This window comes from Ictidomys tridecemlineatus, chromosome 15, assembly GCF_052094955.1.
Source record: "Ictidomys tridecemlineatus isolate mIctTri1 chromosome 15, mIctTri1.hap1, whole genome shotgun sequence".
NCBI classification, from domain to species: Eukaryota; Metazoa; Chordata; class Mammalia; order Rodentia; family Sciuridae; genus Ictidomys; species Ictidomys tridecemlineatus.
Window position 1 is genome coordinate 49941600 of NC_135491.1, and position 23201 is coordinate 49964800.

At 41.6% G+C, this 23201-nt stretch overlaps 1 protein-coding gene across 1 annotated transcript in view; it reads right to left on the minus strand.

The window, feature by feature from the left end:
- The window catches only part of Fa2h (fatty acid 2-hydroxylase), a 50329-nt gene extending 35369 nt beyond the window's left edge, over positions 1-14960 (minus strand). Inside the window, exon 1 of the mRNA XM_005318427.5 lies at positions 14596-14960. Within this exon, the coding sequence (XP_005318484.1) occupies positions 14596-14865 (270 nt within the window). The 5' untranslated portion in view covers positions 14866-14960. The remainder of the gene's footprint in view (positions 1-14595) is intronic.
- Between the last annotated feature and the right edge of the window lie 8241 nt (positions 14961-23201).

Sequence of the window (23201 nt, forward strand, 5' to 3'; positions counted from 1 at the left end):
ACAACTTTATCTTCTTGCAAACAGTGTTCAAATCAAGATGTAGAATATTTCCACCACCCCAGAAAGTCCCGGGAATCAATAAGCTTTCATGCCATTCTAATGAGGGGAATAGGAAGTAGGTGGGGAATATATTTTTCTTGGCCAGAGGGTCGAGAAGTTTCAGATTTACAGGGCTGTTTTTTTAATATCACCATACGCTAAATAACTCTTTAATCTCCAAGAGAGGTACCAGGCTCCCTGCTAGCAAACATGACTGCTTTCTGGTTCTCCTGGCCTCTGGCCATCCCCACAAACATCCAACCTGACCTATGGGCCTCTCCTCCAAACACAGACTATAAACATTGAGCAGGAAGGGTGCACAGAACCCACCAGGATGCTGAGCTCAAGGGCAAGGCTGCTTCCACATTCTCCTTCCACACCCCTCCCTATCTGTGCATTCCCCAGCTGGAATCGCTCTCATTCCATGACTGCCTGGACAGCCTCCACTTTGGATCCTCCTCCACCCCTCACCCATGGGTTCCCTGTCTGGGGCCTACATCTGCATGGGGTTCCTCCCTTGCTCTGGCTCTCCGACCTCAGGGTCCCAAGCAAGCTGGGCAGCCCCAGCCTCTGAAAGTCAGATTCAACTGTGTCCCCAAAGCCAGCAATGTGACCGAGGATGAATCTTGGCTCTTACCCTGCCCTTTGCCTTTTCCCGTGGAGCATAATCTTGGCTAAATTGAAAGTAGGAAAAAACAAGTGAATGTTAAAAACCTAATAAAAAATTAGCGATCCCATTGGTCCAGAATACTACAAAAATAGTTTTTAAAATATATGTAAATGATTGATATGTAGTAAAGGTGTCTTTTAAAAAATAGGAAAAAGATTATTTCATAAATCTACTAGGACAATCAGTTAGTCATTTGGAGGGGAGGGAACCTTCAGGGAAGTAAAACATTTAGACAAAAACAAGGAAAAAACATTAAGCAGAAACTTGTTAGAAGAATGCTGAGAGTTTCTTCATGTGTAAAATCTTAAAACAGGGAGGTCTTTCTAAGAATGATCAAACTGGGATGTTTTAACTACATGGATAATTTCAAAGCTTGTACGGAGAAAAAAAAATTAAACAAATCAAAACAAATGAAACGTGGAGAGAAAGGAGTAAATTAGATGATGGAGAAGGGGTTAATATCCTTTATACCTTAGGAGTGAGCATAAATCAATAAGAAAAGGCAACCAGGCAGTCAGAAGCTGGATGAAGGCTATAGATACGTGCAAATAATTTAGAAACATGAAAAGACATCACACCTCTCTTATACATTCTATAAATACAAATTTAACCAACAAACAACTTTTTTCACCTATTGGCAAAGGTAAAAAATACTGATAACATACATCATTGGCAAGAATGTAAAGAAACAGACATTCTTAGACATTTTGGAGGGAGTTTAAATTGGTTTAAATTAGAGGGCAATTTGGTAATATCCAACAAAATGTAAAGTGCATATTATTTTGATCTAGAAATTTCAAACCTAGAACTCTATATTACAAACTTATTTGCACTTCTATGCAAAACCACTGTGTAAGGCTGCATATTATAGAGCTAATACAATAAGTAGAAAACCGATAGATATAGCTATTTAAAAAGAATTAAGTAAATGGGTTCTTTGTCCTCTCCTGCTGATATTGTTAAAAAGCACAAAATATGACATTAGGCAAAAAAGCAGCAGTTTGTGGACCAGAATGTATCATATGATTTCTTTTTTTTAAATATTTATTTTTTAGTTTTAGGTGGACACAATATCTTTATTTTTTATTTTTATGTAGTGTTGAGGATCGAATCCAGCACCCTGTGCATGCCAGGTGAGTGCGCTATCACTTGAGCCACATCCCCAGCCCCTCATATGATTTCTTTATGCTATAAATAAAGGAAGAAGGGATGGGGACATAGCTCAGTTGGTAAAGTGTTTGCCTCACATGCACAAGGCCCTGAGTTTCAATACTCAGCACCACAAAAAAAAAAAAAAAAGAAAAGAAAAAGAAAAAAAAGGAAGAAGACTGTGTGTGCACATATGGAATATTTCTGGGAGGCTGCACAAGAAGTTATTGACCTTATTTATAGAGGGCTTAGGGTGGGAGGTATATTTTTTTTTTATTTAAAATTTTGTAAACTCTATATAACTATGATAGAGAAAAAGGTGGGGTTCTACAGTATGCTATCCTCACCCTGGAAAATGGAAGACTGCTGAATGTGATAAGCCTTTAACAACTCTAATGAGATGTTCTTAGCGAGTATTGATTAATGTTAATTAAAACCAGAGTTTCTGGCTAGGCATGGTGGTCCACACCTGTAAACCCAGCAATTTGGGAGACTAAGGCAGGAGAATGGAAAGTTCAAGGCTAGTCTGGGCAATTTAGTGAGATCCTGTCAAAATATAATAAAAAACACAAAGGGATGTATCTCAGTGGTAGTATCCCTAGGTTCAATTCCCTGTATCAGCAAAAAAAAAAAAAAAAAAAAAAAGACAGAAAACAGGGGCTGGGGTTGTACAGGTGGAGACATTGGGTTCTATTCTCAGCAACACATTAAAAAAAAATAAAAATAAAGGCATTGTGTCCACCTACAACTAAAAAAAAATTAAAAAAACAAACAAGCCAAAACCAGAGAGGGAGGGGGGATGCTGGGGAATGAGACTGATCAGATTATATTGTATGTGCATATGAATATGCCGTAATAAATTCCACTACTGTGTATAATTAAAATACACCAATAAAAAAAATAAACAGTTATGGGACACAGTGGGCTGGAAACAGTCCAGGACCAAGATCCTTCTTGGCACTTTTAGCAGGTACTGGATCCTATATCTGGAACAGTCCTCTGAAGGCCATAGATCTTGGCTACGTGTGAGGCTCAAAGCCAAGTGGCTCCCTGCAAACTCTGCTGTCATCACTGGCTGCCTGGCTCTGCACCCAAGTTCATGCCTTCCCTTGGTCCTCTGCCTAGCAGGTCCTGTTTCTTCCCCTGTGCCTGGCAGGTTCTCCCTTGACCCAGCTTCCAAGACCTTGATATCTACTCTGGAATATCTTTGATGCCCTTAGCCTAGAACAGAGATGGTATTTAGAAAAGGTTGCAACTAGGAGTCAGAACTCCAGGAGTCATTTCTTTCCATGAGGGAACTTCTGTCAGTCTTTAAATTCATATGTACCTAGTACTGCGTGTGTTACAGTCATGGCATATAAATCTTCCTGCAGGACCTCTTCCCCAGATCAGAGCAATCGCCATCTTGGAAACAGCCTGATATTGACTATTGAGATGGGCTGACAGGTCCATTGGCTGGGATCAGCTTGACTCCATGGGGTCAAGGTGGAGGAGGAACTCTCCTTTGGAGGGAGTTCAAGCCCAGGGAAAGCAGCAGCAAGAAGTGTCCACTCCTTTATTCCCTTCCGCTAACGGCTCTGCTCTTAAGCCTGTTTGATGCACTCCAGTGTGTCACCAGCATGTACTTCAATGATGTTTTGTAAAGAACAGAAACAAGGGAAACCCAAATAGAAAGGACTTTAGAAATTCCCTCCCTTCCCCTTGGAGGGTCACCTCTGCCAGCCTGACATTCCAGAGGTAACGGCAATCTTGGGTAGTGCTGCTCAGAGTCACCACCACAGTGGCTTGACACCTTGCACCTGGTAGAGTAGCAGGGCCCCTGAATGAAGCATGTTCTACTTCATGCAGATGGACTCACATCTTGGCAGCAACTGCCACCTCCCAGGTGTCCCTTCTTGCTCTCTGTGGGTCTGGGAGAGCTCTGGTGAAGAGAGGATGCCAGGCAACCTATGTCAAGTTTTTGGAAGGAGCTGAGGGTCTGAGGGCCTACAAAGTCACCTTGCCCTGAATAGCCCCCCTGTGACACACAAAGTGGACAGGAACCTTAGCTCAGCAGCTGTCTTCCTGATCTGGCAACCCCTTTCCACATTTAACAGGAGAGAGACTTGTTCACCTCCCTGCACACCCCTGCTCCTCCACCTCAGCTTAGGCCAGACACTAGTGACGGCCAAGCAAATCAGACTAACCCCTGGAACATCAGGCCCCTTGGGGAGCATTCTGGGGGCCACAAATCATTGTTATTTCAGGCGCCCTTCAGATGTGGGATGTCTCACAGGCTCATCAAGGAAGTAATTCTCCAGCCTGGTTCAACTAAAATGGCCTAAATTCGAGACTCCAGGGTGCAGCTGCAGTAAATAAGGATCCTTACAGTGCCGATGAGTCCAGAGGTGTCTTTTCAAGCCAACACATCACCCCCTTTTTGCAATTTGACGTCCAACCCCTCATGCTATGGAAGGGCAGCTGCCAGGAGATTGGGGTGTTTGACCCTCAGATTAATCAGTAACTGAACATGCAGGGAATGAGTTCATGAGTTGGGGGAAGGAGTGCCTGCTCCGCTCTGGAAATCTCCCTCACACAAGTGCACACATCACCCACCACGTGTCATCCCAGAGACAGAGGCAGTTGATGAGGTCCAGAAAACAACTAGGTCTAGCCTAAAGATTCTTCTGTCTTCAGAGGCCTGACCTCAGTCTCATCAGAGAACCTAAATTTGTCCCTTGTCCCTCTGAGCTTCAAAAGAAAAGCCTTTGCACTTCCTTGATTTAATCTCATGCAGGAGAACTCTCCCTAATGGGTACAGAATGGAAATACCAGTCACCCAGGTTTCCAGGTTTCTCTTTGAGTTACAGGTTTCTTCATTTGCCCTACCCATGTGAAGAGTTCAAATGGAGATCTCAAGGAAATATTTTTAAAAATGTAAATCACCATATAAACTTAAGGTTTGTTACTGTTAAGTCTACAAGAGTCATTGTCATCCAAAGGCTCTGTAAGTCCTTAAAGATTCAAGTTGCAAAGGGCAGCAAAGATCATGGGTCATTTGATGACATGAATTCAGTTCCTGGCCACACACTGACCACCTCCCTTCCCAACTCTGCCCAGCCCATCTAGGCCAAGGGTTCTCTCTTTAATGGTCGGACCTTGCTATCGTCGGACAAAATGCAGTGTAACAGGGGGCTGGGGTTGCGGCTCAGCGGTAGCACACTCGCCTCACACATGCAAGGCACTGGGTTCAATCCTCAACACCACATAAAAATAAATAAATAAAGGTATTTTTTAAAAAATGCAATGTAAACAGAATGCAAAGCGAAACTGAAAATCAACGTCAAAATGTCAAAATTTCATGAATTCAATGAAAGCCACAGAGAACTATTTGACTCACAACTCCATTGCCAAATAAGGATCTGGTAAAGTTAGGCCAGGTAACACCAGAAGACAGGTGGGTATTCAACAAAGGATGAGGCCCTTCGAAAGAGACTGACCTGCTTATCAAGAGATCAAGAGGGTCTCCACCCTTAGTTACCTTTGCTTGACTGGCTTCACAATCGAGCTGTGAATGTCCAAAGTGGAGTTTTGAACACCATATTGTACTGTGTTACAAATTTGTCAGAAAAAGTCAACATCTGTATAAAAACAATACTACTTGACTTATTATCTTTCAAGAATGGGTGCACAACTGCCATCTTCATCCTGAAGACAGTCCCACCTTCCATAGCAACCTTTTGCATATATGAGGGTGGTGCCCAAGATGGCATCACCACCTAGTCTTCAACTGCAACTGAACATGCAGGAATGAGTCGTGAGTTGGGGGAAGAAGTGCCTAGGTACGTTCTATGATTCTCCCACGACAAAACCCCCTACTGGCACCCTCTCAGAACTTTTCCCCATGGTTCAGTGACACATGTACTTTCCCATTTATTTTTCAGAGATAATCCATTGCCATCCCCCAATCTCTAGTCCCATTTTCCATGAGATTTTTTGGTTTTCATTTAAGGTAGATTCACTTTAAGAGACCTTTAATCCCAGTCTTCCAGGTCTCTTCTACTTAGGTCCAAGGAACAGCTGAATGTTTTCATAGTGCCCTGTGTCCAATCAACTTAAGCCTTATACCCTCGACACTCCAGAGGACTTGTCTGGAATGAGAAAGCAAGCACCCGGGAAGCCAGGCTGGTCTGGCCTTTCCTCTGATTTAGGATAATATAGGATCACAGATGCTACCTTTATTCTGTCCAGTGTAGGGGCTTCTCGTTCTACCCCAGCAATGGCCTTAACTGACTTAAACTGAACTGACTTAAACATCTGAGGTTGGTCTTTGATCTTTGTGAATAAATGACGCCCTGTTCCATGAACTTCCATTATTACATAAGGAAATCCCTATTCTGGAGTAACTAAGGAGGTTGTTACAAGTTGTTAGCCTTTGGAATTCACAAATGAAAACCAGCCATTCCTAGAAACCTCCGAAAAACTTGGATTCCATTTTTCATTAGGAAACCTTAGCAATGCCAAAAAAAAAAAAAAAAAAAAGAGTCCTGTTGGGCATAGGAAAATGAATTCTATCTACTCTTCATCTTCAAGGAGAAAGTATGACTAATTCGCTTAGATAATTATCAACCAAGTGTTTTGGAGATTGTATGGCTGGCTCTGTGTAATCCTGTGTACTTGCAACAATGGAATTTTTGGCTTCTAATCTTTTCTTCTTTTTTTTCCTTCTTCTCCCTCCTGCTCCTCCTCCTCCTCCTTCTTCTTTTCCTCCTCCTCCTTTTTGATTAGGACTAAGGATTTAACCCAGGGACATTTCTACCACTGAGCTACATCCCCAATAGGAACTTAAAAAAAAAAAAAAAACTTTTTAATTTTTTTATACTTCCAATTGAAGGTGATGCTTTCTTATTTTTAATATTTATTTTTTAGTTGTAGTTGGACAAGATAATTAATAAATAAATAAATAAATAATAGATAAATAAATAAATAAATACCTTTATTTTATTTATTTTGACGTGGTGCTGAGGATGGAACCCAGGGCCTCACTTGTGCTAGGCAAATGCTCTACTGCACAGCCACAACTCCAGCCCCTCTCTTTTTAATTTTGAGATGGGGTCTTGCAAAATTGCCCAGGCTGGCCTTGAACTTCTGATTCTCCTGCCTCAGCTTCCTGGGTAGCTGGGATTATAGGTATGTGCCACTGCCACTGGGCCTGGCTGCTAGTTTTCTTACAACAGGACTTTAAAACGTCTTGGATGCAATGTAGTTCAAATATTTTAAAGCAAGTTCTCCCAAATTTGGTTGCCTGGTACTGCTATTTAAATACACTGCAATCTACTATTCAAGGTAAGAAAACAAAGTATTTGGATAATTCTGCTTTGTGCAATGCCTCATAATATAAAATCCCGAGTCTGAGGTTTATATTTCTCAGTTATAAGCTTTATGAGCACTGCTAGTACAGAGTTTCTTGTTTCCCAATTTTTAAAAATATTTATTTATTTTTTAGTTGTAGTTGGACACAAATCCTTTATTTTATTTATTTATTTTATGTGGTGCTGGGGATCGAACCCAGGGCATCACACATGCTAGGTGAGTTCTCTACCGATAAGCCTCAACCTCAGCTCCCCAATTTTTTTTAAATTATTATCACAACAGAGCTCTTTTTCCATCAGAGAGAAGAGCTGGTGGGGAGAGTGGTTGTTAAAGTCATCTGCCCACCTCAGATGAGTAGATTAGAGAAGACTTTGAACCACTGCCCTGAGATTATACAAGCTTTAGAGAAATTTACATGAAAAGACACGAGAAAAATTAAACAGGACTGGAAACCCAGGCAACCCTGGGTCATGGCTATGCATATCATTGGGCACTGACAGCCACAGCCCTATGGGCAACATGGGCTCTTGGTTGGTGTTTTCCAAGGTCACCTTGACTCTATCTCTTGTAGAGACTGCCTGGCATGGAAGATACTCTGTTCACTCTGACCTTGACTGAGGGCAAAGGTGGAAATGAGTGAGTCCCTTGCTAGCCCTCCCTCCTTCCCAGCAGCAATCTACTCTTCCAGCTAATAAACAGAAAAGAGATTTTTAATTATTTTTCACATTTTAATTCCTGAAGCATCTTGTGTATGCCAATATTATCGCTTTCTTTTTTCAATTATGCACATAGCTGAGTTTTCCACGCGGCTCATTCATTCATTTATTCAAATATCTTTTTTAGTTCCTATTGGTAGTCACCAGTGTGCTGGTGTGTCCTAGAGAAACCCAGGTGAATCAGACAATTCAGTCCTCACAGAGTTTATGGTTTAGTAGAGAAGAGAGCAGAGAAGATCAGACACATAGTGAAAGTACATTAAATAAGGAAGAATGTTACGAATGATATAAAAATAGATAAAGTCCTATGAGAATTTGGGAGAAGGAGAAATGGTTCTAGATGAGGAGGTAAAGGAGATTCTGTGTGGAAGACAAAGCATGGAAACTGGACTTAAAAGTTATAGCAATGGGGAGCCCTTGAAGACTTAGAGGCATGGCCATCATTCAATCGAGTGCTCTTTAAAAAGCTTCACAGGCAACAGGGTGCAGAAGGGTGCATTATACCCAGTGCAGCCCAAGACACTGCTGCACTGGGTATAATGGGGCACTTGCCAAAACAGGGTAATAAGGGGAAATGCTCCAGAAGGGAGAACAAGGATCCTGAGGACTGGCCTGTCATCTCAGTTATTGGCTCTTTTTTTAAAAAATTATTTGTTCTTTTTCATTATACATGACAGTAGAGTGTATTGTGACATATTACATGGAGTATAAGTTCCCATTTTTGTGGTTGCACATGATGTGGCGTTACACTGGTCCTGTATTCATATAAGAACATAGAAGAGTAATGTCCGACTTATTCTACTGTCTTTCCTATTCCCATTCCCTCTCCCTTCCCTTCCTTCCCCTTTGTCTAATCCAGTGAACATTTACCCACCCCCCACTGCTTATTGTGAGTTAGCATCCGCAGATCAGAGAGAACATTTGGCTTTTGATTTGGGGGGATTGGCTTATTTCACTTAGCATGCTAGTCTCCAGTTCCATCCATTTACCGGCAAATGCCATAATTTCATTCTTCATTATGGCTGATAAGTTACTGGCTCTTGACCCTTCTTTCTCCAGCTACTACCTGTCTTTTCCCTTCACCGGCCTATGAATTCCTTAGGTCAGGGCAGGCAATGGAGGTAGTTACTGTTAAGAGGAAAACACTGATGACCTTTGAGGCATGATACTGAGTGAAAGAGGCTGGGCAGAGTGCAGGATTCCATCTCTGCAGTTCACAGACAGGCGCAAGTGGTGACAATGGTGAGCATAGTGGCCGCCTCTGGGAGGCGCTGTTGTCTGGGAGGAGGCAGGAGCCCACCATAGGTGCTGAGACGGCCTTACATCTGAATCTGGGTGGTGGTGACAGAAGGGCTACCTGGGTTTAAAAAGTCACCAGGCTGTACATTTAAGCTTTGTTCACTTTTCTGGGAAATGAGAAGCAAGAGAGACCAGGAATGGAGACTCAGAAGTAAGGATGAGGAATACAGGTGGTATGGCAGGCAGATTTCCTCCCTCTTGTCTGTCCCAATGGGGACATTGTCTGGAACCTGTATGTTACTTTACTTGTCAAAAAGCACTTTACAGATGTGATTGATTTAAAGATCTTGAGATGGAGGATTATCCTAGAGTACCTGGGTGTGCCCACTGTAATCACAGGGTACTTATAAATGGAAGATGGAAACACAAGAGTCAGAGTAGGAGATGTGATGATGGAAGGGGCGGCCCGGGGAGCCATGAGTCAAGAAGTACTGGCAGTTGAGACGGTGGATGAGGCTAGAATAGAGCTTCTAGAAGGAACATGGCTCTGCTGCTCATTTCTGACTTCTCTCCTCCAGAACTATAAGAGAATAAATCTGTGTTGCTTTAAGTCACTGGGTTTGTGGTATGTAATTATAGGACCCAAAGAAAATGGATTCATGCAGAAAACCAAACGAGTAAGGCATCCAGAAGCCAAGCAAGGAAGGAGTAACTCGCAAGCAGGGGCAATGGTCAGCTTGTCAGGAATCACTGCCAGGCCAGGTAAGGTGAGGTGAGAACTGACTACCAGGTTTGGGGAAGTGAGGGTGGGTTTAGAGAGATTGGGGATCTTCTTACCTGTCCACATAAATGAAGAGTACATACAGACCAATGACGAGTGTGTGTCACAAGAAAAAAGAAGAAGGAAAGGGAGGATGATGGGTGCTACTCAGGCATCAGTTTGGGTTACTTCCTGGGAGTCTTTCCAAAGATGGTTACTCTTGTGTTTCTGGGATTTCTGCTCATTTTTTTTTTTCCCAGAGAAACCTAGTTTCTGACCTTCTCTCTCAACCCTAGGTCTTGAAGCTATTTGCTGGATTCTGGGGGTGATAGTAGGCAGCTCTCCCGGGATCCTGCTTACTCCAGGGTGGGCATGGAATGCCAGTGACTTGGCCCCTGATGCTCTGTCAGTGGACCCTGGCTTTATCTTCCACGTAAGACTTGGCTGACACTGCAGCTGGCCACAGCCCAGAGGTCCCAGGCAGGTAGTGAAGGGCAGTGACTGCTGACTGACCAGGCAGAGCCCACCTGAAGGCCCTCTTGCAGGCCAAGTGGATCTCAGTCCCTTTGGACTAGGCAACATCTCATCACCATCCACGCTACAGGTGGGGGCAGTTTAGCAGGTTGCCCCAAGCATCCGCTTTAATCTGAGTTCTCAGCTCAGACCAGCTTTCCAAGTTGGGCTGTGCTGGAGATGCTCTGGGACCTGGGGTAGGGTGAGAACCTCAGGTTTTCCTGCACTTAGATCTCCTCCCTATTGTCCATCCCCATTTAATTACTCAAGCCCTGAAGCTCTGAATGGTATCCAAAAACCTGGCAGAACCACACATGGTAGAATCTGCTGAGTTCCCAGATACTCAGAGACAGAGACGCTGTGGGATTAGGTCATGGTGACCAGAGACCTTCAGACATGAGGTTACCCCAATATACCTATGGCTGGAGTGTTGTATCTGGGAAATCTTTCTCCACTGTATTCTCAAAGAGAGGACTTTTATCCAGATGGCCTCTGGATAAGACCTCTCGAGGTCTATTTTAATAGTTTTATATTTATTTTAAAAATAGAAATAGAAAGTATAAGCCATTCTCTGACAGTTATCTTTGTGGTGGCAGGTTTGGGCTTGGAAAAGGACTCTGGTGAGATTGTAATGAAAGTTTACTACAAAAATGCACATTCACAGGTTCCTCACATATAATTTCATATCTCTCATCAATTCCAGAAACAATCCACAGAACATAAGGATTAAGATGACTTGCTCTGCATGTTTTCCAAAGTGTGACATATACTCCACTGTTGGAGCCCAAGATAATTTAGGGAACACGAGGATAAGCATTTCTCTTTTAATAGTTTTATATTTATTTTAAGAGGTATATAAAGTCTATGACTTCACTGGTCTTATCACCTATGGTGAGTAAATGGTAAAATTAAAAATGAGTTAATACAAATATTAAATATATTAGTTCAAGTGAAATGCCAATTAGGACAGAACTGTGACAGCCATTCATGGATGATCAAAGTTTAGAAAACATGGTATCTATCTTGTTTTTCTATTTCTTTTTCAAGCAGTGCTGGTTGCAGCTCAAGAAATAGACTTCATGTCCACATTGGAAGAACACTGTTCTTACTGCTTGGGGTGGGAGCTTGATCCTGTTGGCCCCTGAGAGGACAGGGTTGATGACAAGAGGGCCAGACTTCCCAGCTCAGCCATGGCCTTTTACTCGCTCAAAGTGGGCAGCTCAGCTTCCCCAAGTTCAAGGCCGTGGCCACAGCAGAACTTGTCTCATTCTCCTCACAGCATGTTAGCTCAAACAAGTTTGACTTGTTTTATGTATGTGGCTTCATGTGAGTGTGAATGTGTGTGTAAGTGAGTACATAGAGGGGGTGGGGCAAAGTGGGGAACAGGGGAAACGAGCAAGGCAGGGGCCTTCTCCTTAGAAGAGCCAGTATGTTCCCATCCTAGGACTAAGCTAGGGAAGAAGGACCCCTACAGGGGCACCATTCAGAAATGAGCCCCAAACAACAGAGCTAGTCCACGGCACTTACCTCTTGCTCCTCACACTAGAGGAGCAGGTGGGACTCTCACCTCAACAGGTATTAGCACCCCTGGTCCAGAAGGAGATGAGGGACATGGGGAAGGCAGCCTTGGGGTTGCTAGGAGAACTTAGCTAGAGAGAAGAACACGAATGTCTCCTCTCCATCTAGATTTTTCTCCAAAAGGATACCCCATCCCAGATTTCTCCTCTGACCACCTCTCTCCTCAAATTTAAGGAGAACCTTATTCTTTGTACTAGTTCTAGATTAGAACTCTTTTCAACAGAAACTGACAGGCACTGGAGAATGGGAGGACTGTGGCCATGGGTCAAGTTTGGGCCATGAGTTTTTGGTGCACTGTTACCTTTTTTAGTTTTCTCCATGTTCTCAGGTTGGGGCCCAGAAATAAGGATGCCTGCAACATGGCACAGGGTGAGTACAGGGGTAGGAAGTAAATGTGGACTCAGTATTCCCTCTGAGTCCTCCCCGAGGGTCAGGCAAGGCAAAACCAAACCAAACCCTAGTGCTGGGTGGTTGGCACAGCTGGTAGGTGGGGTCATTCAGAGCAGCTGGCCAGGAGTGACATTGGGAAAGGTACTAAGAGGAAAGGCTACGCCTCAAGGCTCCTGTCTGTAGGACACATTACAATGCAGGTCAGGACCCATGAGCCATCACAAGCCTGGCAGTCTCTAGTATTCTCTTCTGATCTCAGTTTTTCTTCTGTCTATGGCTAAACCTTCGGCCCCTTCATCAGGACCTGACACCAAGCATCAACTTCCAAGATTAAATTGGGCTCCCACTTCAGAATGCCAAATACAGGCATTTTATCTTTGGAAGTCCCCCAAATTTGTACCCATCTCTCCCATCACAGCCCTTGCAGTACAAGTCATACAGTAGCTTTCTGTCTGGTCTCCTCACAGACACTTGGGCTCCCTCCATTCCTTCTTGGCACTGCAGTGAGGTTACTCATCCAAAGATGCAAATCTGACCATGCCACGCCCCTGCTTGAATCCCTTCCCTGACTTCTAATTCTTCTATGGCCAAACCCCCAATTCTGAGCACAACCTATTGGCTCTGTGTGATCTGGTCTCTGCTGATCCCTGGCCTCCTTCCACAACCTTCTCCTTGCCCACCAGTCTCTGGTCATACAGGTTTTAATTTCTGTCCCTTTCTCTTCAGAGCCTTTGCACATGCTGTTCCCTCTGTCTGGAATGTTCTTCCCAGCACCTGCCTGGCTAAGCCTCACCCATCAGTTAGCTCTCCACGTAAATGTTGCTTTCGCAAGACAGCTTTCTCTGAATCCCTCCCCTCAAGATCTATACTTGATAACTCCATGTAATTAAATAATTATCATGTGATTAGTATGCCCCCCCACACCAGCTGATTTATCCTATGAAGACAGGAACCATATTCTTTTTGTTAATTGGTACCCACCTGTACCTAGCACAGTGCTGTTAACCCATTAAGAAACCAAGTAAGTTACTGAATAAATGCTGAAGAATTAGGCAAGATGGCCCAAAAGGAGCTACCCAGAATAGTGAGTGGCAAAGATATGAAAGCAAGAGCCAGCAGTGGAGAACAACTGTTGGTTTATATACAAGCATGATAGCCCCAGTGTCACCAGTCCTACCGCCAGGCTTGGAGAACAAGGAATCGGCTCACTTCTGACTTGAGTCCACCTGGAGCCCTGTGGATAGGGATGGTGTGCCTTGCCTGCCAATCCTTAGGATGGAGACAAGGTTGATTTTGCAATCAGATGCACTTGGCTTTTCCACTAACTAAATGTTTGACCTTACACATTAGTAGTCTCCCTGAGCCTGCTTCCACATCCTAAAATGGGGTTAACCAAACCTACCCGGATCCACTGAAGGTTTAAATATAACAATGAGCCCGCATTCATTATACAGCAGTGTGCAGCTTAGAACACAGCCTGGGTCCAAAGTGCTAATCCCTTTTCCTCAGCAAAACTGGCAGATGCCTTTCATTTCACTCTTCCACACCCACACCATCATGCAGGATAAGAAATAAAGGGACTTCTGAGGAGTTGGAAGACACGGTTCACACAAAACACTGTGGGGACCTCTCCACCCACCCAGGGGAGCTCTGTTGCAAAACTAGCCTTCCTCCAACCCAGGAAATGCAAGTTAGTTTGCAGAGCTTGGGATGTGTGTCTCTTTGAAGCAGGAATGGGGTGGTATGGGAGGGGAGAACAGATGAGCCTTGAAATCTATAATTCAAACAAAAACTAGAGGAGTTGCAAAGACAGAGAGGCTGATAAGGGAAAAGGAAGGAAAGACTGGAGTTGTTGGGGCTGGAGACAGAAACAGGGATCCAAGTTGTCAGAGTTGGATCTGCAGAAGGAACAAGTTGGAAGGATCAGGTAACTCGGGAGGTGGACGAATTTGAGGATGGAGGTGGGTTAAGTAGGTAAGGCTGCGAAGGAACAGCAAGCTCCTGGTGAAAGGAAGGAGGGCAGTGACCTGTTACCTGGAGAGAAGAGGGGGAAAGCGGAGGGAGGGGAGGGCGGGGGCTGTCACCTTGCGTCCTCCTAGAGGGCAGGTGCTCGGGACTCGCCCTCAAATGGAGAGCTGGGGGAGGGGTGGGAGAGAGGAGAGAAGGGTGTGACTCCAGTCTGGCAGTACCTGCAGGTCCCCTCGCAGCTCGCCCACGTAGAACTGCTCCAGCCAGCGGCGTGCGTTGTCCGAGTGTCTGTGCGGTGGTCCGTCCAAGTCGGCGCTGATGTCCTGACCCGCCCGCGATCGCAGCAGCTGCTCGCCCCCAGGATGGTGCCGCACGAAGCCGGTGAGGTCGTAGAGGCGGGCCCCGCGGCGGACCCAGCAGGCACCGGCCGCCAGGCGCCGCTGGACCTCGGCGGGTGAGAAGGAGGCGGCGGGGGGCGGAGCGGGGACCATGGCTGGAGACCGGAGCTCGCCGCTTGAAGTCCAGGCGTCTGCTCGGCGGCCGCCCAGCGCGCCTCTAACATCCCGGGAGCCCAGCGGCCGCAACGGGCCCGCCGCCACCGCACCTGCTCATTTGCATGCCGCGCTCTCATTGGCTGCTTCGCGGGACGAGGCTGGAGCTCGGACGGGCCCCCTCCCCATTGGCCCTCAGGAAGACCCGGCGCGACCCGAGTGGGGCGGGCCGAGCGCTGAGTGCTGCCCGCCAGGTGGCCCTGAGCAGGTAGAGGGCGTGCGGGCCAGGTGTGTCCGGTCACAGGAGGAGGGCGGGCGAAGCGAGCAGAGCGGGTGGCTGTCCGGGCGGACACCCTCTGTGGCTTAATCGCCACTGGAATAAGTAACTCTTGTGCTGCAGCTGCAAAGGAGAAATTGACACTATTGGATCCCTTGGCTCTTGAGTTGCCAAAGAGGGAGAAGCAGGGCGGGCGTCTAGGGTAAGGCGGGTGGGACCCTTGCCTTACGTGTAAAATCGAAGGCATCACCCCGAAACTCAGTAATCACAATATATAAATATTTTATTTTTTATTATTATTTTTTGTACCGGGAATTGAACCCAGGGGCCCTTACCCACTGAGCCACATCCCTAGCCCTTTTTAAATATTTTATTAGAGTCAGAATCTCCCTGAGTTGCTTAGGGCCTGGCTAAGTTGCTGAAGCTGGCTTTGAACTTGCGATTCTCCTGCCTCAGCCTCCCTGGCAGCTGGGATTACAGGTGTGCACCACCACGCCCAGTTAATACTTTAATGTAATATTTAAAAGAATTATATTGTTGCACAGTCTGAATGTACTTAATGGCACTGAATTGTACACTTAAAATGACTGAAATAAGGGTGAGCTGGACACTTTTTGTGGAACCAAGGGCTTATAATGAAGACTTATAATGAAGCAGGGTTGTGAAAGTGCAAGGCTGGATCACGTTTTTATTTTGAAGTTTGCCTATTTTGTTCATTGTGAATTTTTCTTTGTATTACTTTTGAATTCTTCAAATGCTACATTAAAATATTACTTGTCTTGAAACTGAACTTTTTGGCTTGCTCTCAAATTTTGCACCAAAGGTTGGTGCCTCATTCCCTCACTCTAGTTGTGGTCCCTGGAAGAGAACTCTGAAGAATTATTAATTCTGGCTTTGTTATAAAAAGTTTGTGGGGTAAAGGCTGCGGGTTGTGTTGAGGGACAGGGCTGAGTGTGTTCATCACAATTTGTTTAGGATAAGACACAACAGCACACAACTTTACTTGCCTAGCAATGGAGAACCCCCTTGAACTCATGATTGGTAATCAAAGACTTCTGTTTCTGAGGGCTGCCCCATCCTGCTGTCCTTTGCCCTTCTCAGGAAAAGGTATTTCAAGATTGTTTCTGTTTATGCCCTATCGGGGCCAGTGGTGTGTGGGAAGTTGGCTCCCATGCCTCAGGGGCCACCCCAACAATAGATATCACATGATGGATATTCATGTGATATTCCATGATATTCTTTCCCTGTCTCCCTTCCAGACCTCTCCTGACTCAGCCTCAGGGAGTAGGCAAGAGTCCTACTGAGTCTATGAATCTACTGTGAAACAGCCACCCATCAGGGCTAGAGGCATTGCATCACTTTGCTTTCTCAAACAGTAAATACATAGTCACCCTCACTCCAATTCCACACCTACTCTATCCCAAATACTCTGCATGAGCCAGAGTAGCCAAGCAACACTCATAGGTGAACTCGGGTACTTCTGGCCAACAGTATCTGCGGGACTGTATAGGTTTAGGTTTCTTACTATTGCCTTAAACTGTCATTGTCTGAAATTGAACAAACAAGCTATTTATCTATTCCGAATTTTAACTCTCATATTTTTTTGCCCTAATAATTCCACTTCTAGAAATTTGATCATGTAGATATACTGTATCAAGATGTATGAATAATTCTATTAATAATACTATTATTTGTTGACTAGAAACAGACCAAATATCCATTGTTATGAGAACCTATTAAATTCATTATGATATATTTAGACCATGAATTGCCAATTAGAAAGAATGAGATAGATCTATCTGTTCTGATTTGGAACAATCTCCAGGACATTGTAATACAACAAGAATACTGTGTATAACATGCTAAGGATTAGTTTGGTGTTTTAATTATTCTCTTAAAATATGTTGTACTTAAACAAAAGAGTAAGTTTTAAAGCACAAATAGCATAATTAACTCCTTTGAATCTGCCTCTCCACCCAAGAGCTGTTACCAAAAACTTGTATCTACTTCCATACTCCAAACTTTCTGTCTCTGCCTCCTGTTTACCAAAAAGTGATGACTGTCCTGACTTCTGTACTTATCTTTCCTTTATTTTTAATTTTTAATATTTTATCACATCTATGTATATCCCTATGGAATATATTGCTTAGATCAGCTTGGTTTTAAGTTTTATGAAAATCATTTTTATTGAATGTCTTAACTTTATGTGACCTTGAATGTTTCATTCAATATTATTTAAAATTCATGCATGCTGTTGAGGGTCACCACAATCCATCAAAATTGATGGATATTCATGTGATATTCCACTATGTGAATTTATTTGTTCATTTTTCTTTTCCTCTTAACAGAAATTTGAGTTGCTTGTTTCTTTACTTCTGTTTTTTAAAAATAGTTTTTAATTGTTGATGGACATTTACTTATTTATTTATTTGTGGTGCTGAGAATCCAACCTAGTGCCTCACACATGCTAGACAAGTGTTCTTCCCCTGAGCTACAACCCTGGCCCTCTTCATTTCTATTACGAACATTCTTGTGTGTATATCTAGGAGTGCAATTGCTATGAGTGTTCAAATTTACAGGATAACATAAATTAACTTCTGAATGGTTATACTAATTTTAAATCCCTGTGAAAGATGTATGAAAATCCCTGGCCCTAAAAAATTGACAACAAGACTAATATGTCTACTCTATCACTGATATTTAACATTGTATTAGAGGTTCTAGCCAGTTATGTAAGAAAAGCAAAAGAAAAGGCCTAAAGAGCAGTAATAAAGGAGTAAAACTCTACTTGCAGATAACAGAATTGCTTACGTTGAAAATCTCAGCAAAGAGGGGGGCTGGGGTTATGGCTCTGTGGTAGAGTGCTCACCTAGTACATGAGAGGCCCTGGGTCCGATCCTCAGTACCACATAAAAACAAATAAACAAAATAAAAATATTGTGTCCGAATACAACCAAAAAATAAATATTAAGAGAAAAGAAAGAAATTCTCAGCAAAGAAACTAGACCTGACAATGAATTTAGAAAGTCCACAGAATCCAAGGTTAAAATATAAAAATAGTATTTAAATTATATAGTTGCAAATAATTAGAAAATATTTAAAAATTTTATTTATAATAAGGCCCCAAAATAAAATGTGTGAGAATAAATTTGAAAAAAACCCTAAAACTTTTAACTAAAAGCTATAAAAGTGCTACCAAGAAAAATGAAAGAATCTATAAATAGATTAAATATGTAGCCAAGCTCAGTGTCATTCACCTGTAATCCCAGCTGCTCCAGAGGCTGAGACAGAAGGATCAAGAGTTCAAAGCCAGCCTCAGCAACTTAGAAAGGCTAAGTTGCTCAGATATTAAACAACTCTGTGAGATCCTGTCTCTAAATAAAATACAAAAGAAAAAGGATGTGGCTCAGTAGTTAAGTGCCCCTGGGTTCAATTCCCAGTACCAAAAGACAAAAAATTAAATACATGGATATAACAAGTTACAAAGTTCATGGATTACTACCTCAATATTTGATCCCAATTCTCCTCCAAATGATCTGAAGGTTCCCAATCATAATTCCACTGTATTTTTAAAATATGTTTTTGTAGTTATAGATAGACACAATACCTTTATTTATTTATTTTATGTGGTGCTGGGGATCAAACCCAGTGCCTCATACTTGCAAGGCAAGCGCTCTGCCACTGAACCATAATCCCAGCCCTCCACTGCATTTTTTTCCTTTTTAAAAATTTTAAAATTTATTTTAATCAGTTATCCATGACAGTAGAATGCATTTATGACTTTGATATATCATATATAGATGGGATATAATTTCTCATTTTTCTGAGCATACATGTTGCAGAACCATATTGGTCATGCAGTCACATATACACATACAGTAATAATGTCTGTTTCATTCTACTATCTTTCCTATCCACACATCCCCTCCCCTTCCCTCCCATCACTTCCCTCTACCTAATCTAAGGTAATGCTATCCTTCCCTAGTGCCTCCTGCCTTATTGTGAATCAGCATCTGCATATTAGAGAAAACATTCCGCCTTTGATTTTGTGGGATTGGCTTATTTTGCTCAGCATGACATTCTCCAACTCCAACCATTTAATGGAAATGCCATAATTTCACTCTTCTTTAAAGCTGAGTAATATTCCATTTGAGTATATATACCACATTTTCTTTATCCATTCATCTATAGGTTGGTTCCATAGTCCAGCTATTGTGAATTGAGCTGCTGTGAACATTGATGTGGCTGTGTCACTATAGTATGCTGATTTTAAATCCTTTGGGTATAAACCAAGGAGTGGGATAGCTGGGTCAAATGGTACCTCCACTGTATTTTTAAAAGAAATTGATAACTTGATTCTGAAGTTTATATTGCAATGTGAGGGTTCTAGAATAGCCAAAGCAAGCTTGAGAAGAACAAAATTTTAAAATTTATACTTCATGACTCACAAGTTACATATTCAAGACAATGTGGTACCCACATAAAAACCAAGAGATTGATGGAACAAAATAGAGCACGAATATACTCAAAGTTTAGGTTCATTTTGTTCTTTTATCAAATTATAATTTATATTTAATAAATGTTGGCCTTTTCAGTATGAATTTATATGAGGTTTGAATATCTTCTTTACCCTTCTAAGGGCCAGGTTTCTCCTTTTGCAATACCATGTTGCCTTTGTTATTGTAGCTTTATCGTTTTTTTGGTGTGGTTTTGTTTTTTTTTTTTTTTTTTTTTTTCAGTCCTGGGGCTAGAATCCAGGGCCTTGCACATGCTGGGCAGCTTCTACCATTACACTAGATCCCTACCCCCTATAATAAGTCTTGAATCTGGTAAGTCTACAACCCTCACCGTATTCTCCTTTAAGAGAGAATCCAGGTTTATGCCTGGATTTTTCTTTTTCCCTTTATGTCTTATAATGATTTTTTTCCCTGCTTTATGTTGATTTTGTGTGTTATATTCCTTTACCAGCTCTATTTTGGATAACATGAACCTCGTATATTTTTGTCCATGTTTTAACTTTTCCTTTTGTTTTTTGAGATGGGGATCTTGCTATGTTGTCCAGGTGGGCCTCAATTTGCCATCCTCCTGCCTCAGCCTCCTGAATAGTCAGGTTTACAGGTATATATCACTGTGCCCACCTTTTTTATGCTTTTGCTTTTAATCTTTTTATAAACATATGTTTAGAAACATCTACTGTAATCAGTGAATCATTGGATTTGTTAAGTTTTCACTGACAGTCTTTGTCTTTTAATTTGGATATTTAGTATATTTACATTTTATGTAATTACTAATATCTTTTAAAAAATACTTATTTTTTTAGTTGTAGTTGGACACAATACCTTTATTTTATTTATTTTTCGAACCCAAGGCCTCACACATGCTAGGTGAGCGCTCTATCACTGAGCCACAACCCCAGCCCTAATATCTTTTTATCTAACATTTTATTTGGGACATTTCATTTGTTCCTCTTGCTTTAAAATTTTTTCCTCTATTTTTTCTTACTTCTTCAAAATGGATTATTTTCTAACTTGATTTTTTTCTTTACCTAGAGTGAAAATTTATACATATTCTATTTTAATGTTTTAGTTATTATTACAATATGTATATTAACTTATCATTTCTAACTTTATGATGAATATTTCATTAAATTTATGAAATTCCAGTTAAAAATATTTTTTTTACAAGAGTACTGTGTAGGTGGTGTTGTGTACTTATTTAGAAGGTACACAACATCTGGTTGTCTCTTAGTGATCTCAAGATTATTTAGTGGATTCTGGTGTTACTGACCTAGTTCATTCACTATTTTTAAATTATTTTTTTTTAGTTGTAGATGGACACAATACCTTTATTTTTATTCTTATGTGGTGCTGAGGATCAAACCCAGTGCCCTCCACATGTGAGGCAGGCTCTCCACCACTGAGCTACAACCCCAGCATCCACTTATCAGATGGAACATTTGGCCTTTGGTTTTTGGGGATTGGCTTACTTTGATTAGCATGATATTCTCCAACTCCAACAATTTACCTACAAATACCATTTTATTCTAAAGAGAAATATTTTAAAGGTAGGTGGGGACACGTTATATACTGAAGAACAAAGAAGAATGACAACAGATTTCTCATAAAAAACAATGTGAGCTAGAAAAAAAGTGAAGCAACCTCTTTTTTATTTGTTTGCTTGTTTTTTTGTTTCATCACAAAGCTAAATCCCCAAGACATTTTTATTTTTTTTATTTTGAGGCAGGGTCTTGCTAGTTTTCCAAGACTGGCCTTGAACTTGCCATCCTCCACCTCAGCTTCCTGAGTCACTGGGATGACAAGCGTGGGCACCTGTAACAACATCTTTAGCATACTAAAAAATAAAGTTTGGTAACCTAAATTCTACACTCAGAGAGATATCTTTAAGAACAAAAATGAGGGAAATAAAGATTTTTTTCCAGACATAAAAATTGAAAGAATACATTTAAAGCAGACCTACACTAGAAGAAACGTTAAATGAAGTTCTTCAGACAGAAGAAAAATAATGCCAGATGGCAATAACAGTGTATTTAAAGAAATGAAGAACATCAGGGATGACAACTAGGAGGGAAAATAGAAAATAATTTTTTTATCATTATTTAAGTATCTTTTAAAGAAAATTGCTCATTTAAATAAAAACAATAAAAATGTATTTTGAGGATTATAGCACATTTATAGGTAACAGCTATGACAAAATGAATGTTATAAAGGCAGGAAGAGGAAAAATAGACATGGTGTGTGAAGTTTCTAATACCACTTGATGGCAGAGAGTTAAATACATATTCTGTAAACCTTAAGGCAACCACTAAATAACAAAACATACAGTTACAGCTAACAAGGTAACAAATGAGATAAATGAAGGCTTAGAAAACACTCAACCCCAACAAGTCAGAAATATAACAAAAAGGGCACAACAACTAAATGGGGCAAATAGAAAATGAAGAACAAGACAGGAAACATTAAATCTATCAATAATCACATTAAATGTAAGTCTGGTTTCCAGATGAGGTTTTAAAAAAGACCCAACTATACGCTACCTACAAGAAATCCACTTTAAATGTGAAAATGAATAAGTTCAAAGTAAAAGGATGAAAGAAGATATATTATACAGACACTAAAGACAAGTAAGCTGGGGTTCCAATATCTCTATAAAGCAAAATAGATTTCAGAGCAAAGAGACTTACCAGAATACCTAAGGTATAATAATACTTATTAGATATATAATAGACTAATTAAATATTTAATTCATCAAGAGGTGGTGCATACCTATAATCCCAGCTAGTTTGGAGGCTCAGGTGGGAAGATCATTGGTTTGAGGACAGGGTGGGCAATGTAGCAAGATCCTGCCAAAAAGAAAGAAAGAAAGAGAGGGGGGGGGGTGTTCTAACAATCCTAAACTTAAAAAAAAAATGTGGTAAGATACACATAACAAAGTTTACCATCTTAAATATTTTTAAGTACAGCTCAGCAGTGTTAAATAAATTCACAACCTTCAGTACCTATTTCATCTTGCAAAATGGAAACTCTATGTTCATTAACCAATTCCCCCATGTCCTCTTCCCCTGGTCTCTGGAAAATACCATTTTACTTTTTGTTTCTATAAATTTACTCTAGATACTTCATATATGTGGAACCACATTTGTCCCTCTTTATCTGGATTATTCCACCAAGCATGTTTCTAATGTTTCTAAGGTATATCATGTGGTAACATATGTTAAAAATTTCACTCTTTTTAAGGCTGAAAAATATTGCATTGTATGGATATACCAAATTATGTCTCTTCATTCATCTCTGTTGATGGACACTTGAGTTAGTCCTTCCTTTTGACTGTTGTGAATAATGCTGCTATTAACTTGGCTGTAAACCATACTAAAGTTTTATATCCACAATAATAGAGCTTCAAAACACAGGAAGAAAAAGTTGATAGAACTTCAAGGAGAAGGAGACAAATCTAATTACAGTGAGAGACTTCAGCACCCCCTCTCAGTAACTGGTACGATAAGTAGATTAAAAAATCTGTAAGGGTATAAAAGACTTTAACA